Raw genomic sequence first — 7,010 nt, 5'->3', positions numbered from 1 at the left:
ACACCAGTGGTGGAACGCAAGCCCTCCCCCCTTCACAAGGCCAGAAAGATGCCATCTGGCAGCACTGGTTCTCACGGTCTCCCTATCGCTGTTTACGGCAAGCGGCAGAGCAGCAAGCAAGCCAGGATCAGAGAAGGGAACAAGCAAAACATGGCAGCTAGTTGACACCTCTCCCCACAGCAGACAGCCTGTGAGGTAGGTGGGGCTGAGAGAGCTCTTTTGAGAACTGCTTTTGAAAGAACAGCTCCGAGAGAACTGGTTTGGTGTCATGGTTGAGTGCGTGGACTCTAATCTGGGAAGAACCGGGTTTGATTCCCCACTCCTCCACTCGCACCTGGCTGGATGACCTTGGGCAAGCCGTAGTTCTGACAAGAGCTGTTCTTGAAAAAAGAGCAGTTTCTGTCAAGAGCTCTCTCAGCCCCACCTACCTCCCAGGGTGTCTGTTGTGGGGAGGGGAAGGGAAAGGAGGTTGTAAGCCGCTCTGAGACTCCTTTGGGTGGGGAAGGGCGGGGTATGAATCCAATCTCCTCTTCTTCTTCTTCTTGTGACTGACCCAAGGTCACCCAGCTGGCTGCATGTGGAGGCATGGGGAATCAAATCAAGAGTCCGCCACTCTTAACCACTACACCAAAAGGCCCCCTCCCTGAGGCCCCAGGGAGCCTCTGCAGTGACAGAAGTCCCCAGCGGCCTAGGAGAACCAACAGCCCAGCTTATTAGGCACCTTCGGCGGCTCCGCCTTTGCTCCACATCGAACAGAAAGCACTGCTTTCCCACATACCTTGTGCAATCCTCAGCTTCACTTCCAGGTCAACGGGTGTGGAAACCACAGACTTGGTGAGGACCAGCACGTTCTCCAGGCCGATCACGACGACGAGGTATGGGAAGATCTCTCTAAGGGGAAAGGCAGAAACGAGAGCAGAGCCAAGCATGAGAAGCACCATAAAGACAGATCTGCGCAAGGCAGCTTGTGAGCTCCGAGAGCACCTTTCAATCACATTCAACAAGGGGGGGGCACATTTGTGACCAACACTGGTTATGTGCATGCGTAAAGTGCCTTCAAGTCGCAGCTGACTTCTGGCGACCCCATACGGTTTTCAAGGCAAGAGGATAACAGAGGAAGTTTGCCATTGCCTGCCTCTAACAATATACAGGGAAACCAGTGTATATTAAATTATGTAAGGAAAACTAAACACTGCACCAACACTATCTACAGCCTATAAGCGGGGAGGGCGGGGTATAAATTGAATAAAATAAATAAATAATAAACTGTAATTTTATGCATAAAACATGTGCGTATTTTGTTAAGCAGCATATAATGGCTCATAGACATATATGCTTACAATCACAGAATCCTAGAATGTTAGAGTTGGCAGGGGCCTTGCAGGTCATCTAGCCCAACCCCCTGCACTCTGCAGGAGCATAGCCGAAAGATGGTCGTTCAGCCTCCGCTTGAAAACGTCCAGCGAAGGAGCATCCACCACCTCCTGAGGCAGACTGTTCCACTGCTCAACCACTCTTACAGTTAGCAAGTTTCTCCCGATATTTAGCCGGTATCGACTCCCTTGTCATTTCCACCCATTAGATCTAGTCTTGCAATTCGGAGCAAGAGAGAATAGATCTGCTCCATCTTCTACATAGAATTCTAGAATGTTAGAGATGGAAGGGGCCTTGCAGGTCATCTAGCCCAACCCCCTGCACTCTGCAGGAGCATAGCCGAAAGATGGTCGTTCAGCCTCCGCTTGAAAACGTCCAGCGAAGGAGCATCCACCACCTCCTGAGGCAGACTGTTCCACTGCTCAACCAGTCTGACGGTTAAGAAGTCCCTCCTGATATTTAGCCGGTATCGACTCCCTTGTCATTTCCACCCATTCGATCTAGCCTTTCAATCCGGAGAAAGAGAGAATAGATCTGCTCCATCTTCTACATGAGAGCCCTTCAAATATTTGAAGACTGCAATCATGTCCCCACTAAGCCTTCTCTTTCCCAGGCTAAACAGACCCCAACTTTCAGCCTTTCCTCATAAGACTTGGATTCAAACCCTCTCACCATCCTGGTCGCCCTCTTCTGGACACACTCGAGCTTGTCAACATCCTTCCTAAAATGTGGTGCCCAAAACTGGACACAGGACTCCAGGTGAGGCCTGACCATAGCAGAAGAGAGCGGAACCACCACCTCCCATGATCTGGACACAATGCTTCTGTGAATGCATCCTAAGATTGCATTCGCTTTATTCACATCCACATCGCACTGCAGGCTCATGTTTAGCTTGTGATCAACCAGAACACTTTGATCCCTTTCACATGTGCTGCTGTCAAGCCAAGTCCCTCCCATTCTATATCTGTGCCTTTGATTTTTTGTACCTAAGTGTAGGACTTTGCATTTATCTCTATTGAAATTCATTTTATTTGTCTCCGCCCACTGTTCCAGCCTATCTAGATCATTTTGAATCCTGACTCTGTCTTCTTCAGAATTAGCAATCCCACCCAGCTTCGTGTCATCTGCAAATCTGATAAGCATCCCCTCTATGTCTTCCTCCAGGTCATTTATAAAAACACTGAACAACACCGGGCCCAGGACCGAGCCCTGCGGCACTCCACTCGAGACTTCCCTCCACGCAGACGCAGAGCCATCTATGAGCATTTGTTGGGTACGATTTTTCAACCAACCATGAATCCATTCAACGGTTGCACCATCCAGCCCACACTTAACCATTTTATCCTCAAGGATATCATGAGAAACTTTGTCAAAAGCTTTACTGAAATATAGATACACTATGATACACCAGAGAACTCTTGGTTCTCTTTTGTCAATCACAGCAAGTGGGAAGACTTTTCACGTGGTGAGAAAAAAAAATTGGGATTGGCTGGGGGTATATCAAGTTCTGGCTTGGTCCCAGCTGGGAAAGAAGATGTACATGTAAAGTATGCTGAAGGTGACGTGACTCTGATGAAGTTGTTTTACGAAAACGGGATTCTGACCTAGGATAACAAGTCAGATGCTATAGTTCAAATCAAAACTGTTCCAAATTAACTAATTTTAACTGAACAGTGAGTTTCAATATTCTTCAGATGAATACACTAGATACACTAGATACAAAGACAAATGTTCCCTCTAAGCTGTGGAGTCTTGTGAGTAAAAATTCTACTTTGTGAGCTACTGGCATAGGGGAGCGGTGGCACAGTGGCTATATCCCACTGTCTTAACATCTGAACTGTGTTAGTTCAAGCCCCGCGCTGGTGTGAGCAGCCAGCCTGTTGTCCCCAGCTCATCGTCCACCCAGCGATTCGAAAGCTTCGGCGAGTAGATAAAATGGGAACCACTCCTTAGAGAGGGTGGGCACACCAATCTCCCTCGTGGGAGGGTGTTAGCTGACGGTCGGACGTCCTGGTCGAGGTTCGGAAAGGTGAAATAACTTCTCGGCTACGAAAGAATCCCAGCAGTGGATGTTCCGGCCAGGCGGTGGCAGTGTGGCGATTGACATACGGGTCCTGAAGCCTGGTCAACAAGCAGCCGTGCGGAAAACGACGGAGCCAAGCCAGAAGACGTCTACACCGGGCAGTGACGGCGTGTGCAATTAAATGAATTTATGTTGTCTTCCCTTTCCCCTACAAACATGGTTAGTCCCTTGTCTATATTGAGTAACTGTACATCGCTTTGAGCCCACTGGGGAAAGAGATTAATAAATGGAAAGTGTTATTATTATTATTAATATATGTATATGAGCCATTATATGCCCTTAACAAAATACACACAGGTTTTATACATGAAAATTACAGTTCAGTATTTCTTACAGGTTATAGTGGGGGTGCAGTGCGTAGTTTTCCTTACATTGCTTGCCTCTGTGCAGCCATCCTGGACTTCCTCGGGGGTCTCCCATCCAAATACTAAAGAGAGTCTAGCACTCCTACGTTTCCAGGATCTGATGAGATCAAGCCAGCCTGCGCCACACAGGCCAGGGCGAGAGACAAACAGAGGTGGCTTGCCCTTACCTGCCTCTACATAGCAAACAGCGTTCCCTCTAAGCTTAGTGTGAGCTAGCTCACAGTTTTTTTAGCCTCCGGCTCACACATTTTTGTCTTCGCTCAGGAAGGAGGGCTCCAGAGCAAACTAATTGATGCAGCAGACAAATCGCTCCCTCACAACTTTAATGGCAGTGGCTCACAAAGTAGAGTCTTTGCTCACAAGACTCCGCAGCTTAGAGGGAGCATTGATAGCAACGCGGGACTTCCTCAGAGGTCTCCCATCCAAGTACTAACCAGGGCCGACCCTGCTTAGCTTCTGGGTTAGTGTCAGCTAAGCTGCCATGGAGGTTTGGGGGGGGGGGTCGGTTGTATTCTAATTGCCTTTGCATTCCTTCTGTGCTTTTTCGCTGCTGTAACGCTTATCTCTAAGTTCTGCAGGCGGTGGGATGTTGATATCTAGTTCTAAGGGAACCGTGGGAGTGAGCTTGGTTCCCAGCTTCAGTGCAAAACGGCCGGAGCGCCTTCTCCCGCACGCGGGAGTGTGGCTAATTGGCCAGGGCAGTGGGGGGGGTTGTGCATACGAATACCCTATATCCTATTACGCCCCAGGGGCAGCCGCCATTCTTAACAGTGCCTATGTTAATGCATCTATGGCTCTTCAATAAAGTATTACCTTTCCTGATAAGCGTGTACTACGTTGTTGGCTGTGGGTTCTGACATTCTGTTAAGAATGGCGGCTGCCCCTTGGGCATAATAGGATATAGGGTATTTGTATGCACCCCCCCACTGCTCCCCCACAGCAACCCCAGCCTGGAGATGTGCCCATTTGGCTCAGGGCAAGACTGCTGTGAGTTTAACAAATACTTCCAGAAAGGCAGGCAGTGCGATTTCAATAAGAAGCCTGAGTCTATGTGCACACACACGTCAGAGGCTGACCTCCCTTACCACCACGTGGCAGCCTAGAGTTGCAGAAGGCAGCAGCCAAAGCATCTGCGGATGGTCCACAGATTCCAAACAGCCCCGGTCCCCGCCCCACCAGCCGAGGGAAGCCCAGCACCGGCCCTGGCGACGGGCATGTGTGGCAGCTCATAGGGAGAAATGCAAAACTCCTCTGCCGTGTTTGTGCAACTTGCTGAGCTGCTTGCATAAGCAGGTGATGCAAGACGCACATCAAGGCCAGGCAGCAAAAGAGGTTCAAATGCCTCAGACTAACCCGGGGGGAAAACACGATCTAAGAAAAAAAGAATTGGTGGTCCTCCAGAGACCTGCTCGAAGCAGCTCATAGAAACAGTTAACACCACAGAAATACTTTTTTTTGTTTTTTAATCACCACTAATGAAAGAACCTGTCTGGAGTGCAGAAAGAATCCCCAGGTACAGGTGACCCCCCCCCTTTTCCTGAGAGCTGCAGAGAGGGTTGCTCGTGCAGAGAGGGTTAAAATCAGGATGCTGTGGTCAGTGTTGCCTCTAAGCTGAGTTGGTGTGAGGTAGCTCACAGTTTTTTAGCCTCCGGCTCACACATTTTTGTCTTAGCTCAGGAAGGAGGGGCTCCAGAGCAAACTAATTCATGCAGGAGCCAAATTCCTCACTCCCAACTTTAATGCCAGTAGCTCACAAAGTAGAATTTTTGCTCACAAGACTCCACAGCTTAGAGGGAGCATCGGTTGGGGTTCCTTCCTGCTTAAGCACGTCTCCCCAACCACAAAGACCTGGTTCAAATCCTCACTTAGCTCAGCGGGTGACTTTGCACGAGTCACCTGTCAGCCTAGCCTGCCTCACTGGGTCGTTGTCAGTTTCCACTGATACGCAGGGGGCAATTTTAGTCCATTCCCCTCTCCTGCCGTAGACATCAGACTCACCTCCTCAGGCTGTTTCTGGGGGACGCCTGCCCCTCAGGAATCATTTGGGGTTGTAGTGGGAAGTAGGGGGCAGTGAGGAAATCCAGCTGTGACGGAAAACCCTTCTGTCTGCAGGATCCAAGCCACTGTGATTATTTTTCTCAATATTTACAGAGGGAAAGTAGCCATGAGGGGCTGGGGCCCATGTGAAGGAAAGAAGGGCTATTTTGTGTTTGGTGTAGTGGTTAAGTGTGTGGACTCTAATCTGGGAGAACCAGGTTTGATTCCCCACTCCTCCACTTGTACCCGCTGATGTGACCTTGGGTCAGTCACAAGCTCTGGCACAGCTGTCCCTGGAAAAGAGCAGTTTCTGTCCGGAGCTCTCTCAGCCTCACCCACCTCACAGGGTGTCTGTTGTGGGGAGGGGAAGGGAAAGGAGTTTGTAAGCCGCTCTGAGACACCTTTGGGTAGTGAAGGGCGAGGTATGAATCCAATCTCTTCTCTCTTCTTCTCTCTCTATTTAGCTTTTAACCCACTGTGGGGGGCAGGGGGAATAAAAGTATCTATACAGTTTTCCCAGTGGGGGTGAGGCAATTTGAGGCAGGCAAAGAGTAATGTTAGGGGCACTGTTCCCTCTAAGCTGAGTTAGGGTGAGCCAGCTCATAGTTTTTTAGCCTCCGGCTCACACATTTCTGTCTTCGCTCAGGAAGGAGGGCTCCAGAGCAAACTGATTGATGCAGTAGCCAAATCGCTCGCTCACAACTTTTAATTCCAGTGGCTCACAAAGTAGAATTTTTGCTCGCAAGACTCCACAGCTTAGAGGAAGCATTGGGTGTTCCCTCCCACACACACACACACACAAAAACCATGGCTCCAAGAAAGCTCTTTCATGTTCTCTGGAGATACAGCTCACTCCTGGCAATCTGTGAAACATTTGCTTTACTCACAGAGAAAGAAGTTTACAAGGCAGCAAAAATACCCCAGATATCAACAGCATCAGCCATTATTAAAGTCAGATGTTTTCCACCCCATGTGGAAGTGTGTTTTCAGGCTATGGGCATTTGGGAAATGGAAAACACAAAGTCTTCTGCCACCAGAACAGGTCCCGTCCGTCCCCCCTTTTATGGGACATTTTCTACCCTAAGGTACACTGGAATTTGGCTTGGGATACAAATATTCCCTGGGATGCGAGTTTTTTTCCTTAGCAGTTC

General features: G+C 49.2%; 1 protein-coding gene across 1 annotated transcript in view; it reads right to left on the bottom strand.

Annotated features, from left to right (window-relative positions):
- The window catches only part of SCAP (SREBF chaperone), a 55,512-nt gene that overhangs the window by 33,512 nt on the left and 14,990 nt on the right, over window positions 1-7,010 (bottom strand). Inside the window, exon 8 of the mRNA XM_015407717.1 lies at window positions 779-891. Within this exon, the coding sequence (XP_015263203.1) occupies window positions 779-891 (113 nt within the window). The remainder of the gene's footprint in view (window positions 1-778; window positions 892-7,010) is intronic.

The sequence above is a fragment of the Gekko japonicus genome, unplaced genomic scaffold (genome assembly GCF_001447785.1).
Source record: "Gekko japonicus isolate JY-2015 unplaced genomic scaffold, Gekko_japonicus_V1.1 scaffold1850, whole genome shotgun sequence".
NCBI lineage: Eukaryota > Metazoa > Chordata > Lepidosauria > Squamata > Gekkonidae > Gekko > Gekko japonicus.
The sequence above is the reverse complement of the archived record's forward strand: the minus strand, read 5'-3'. Positions and strand labels throughout refer to the sequence as shown.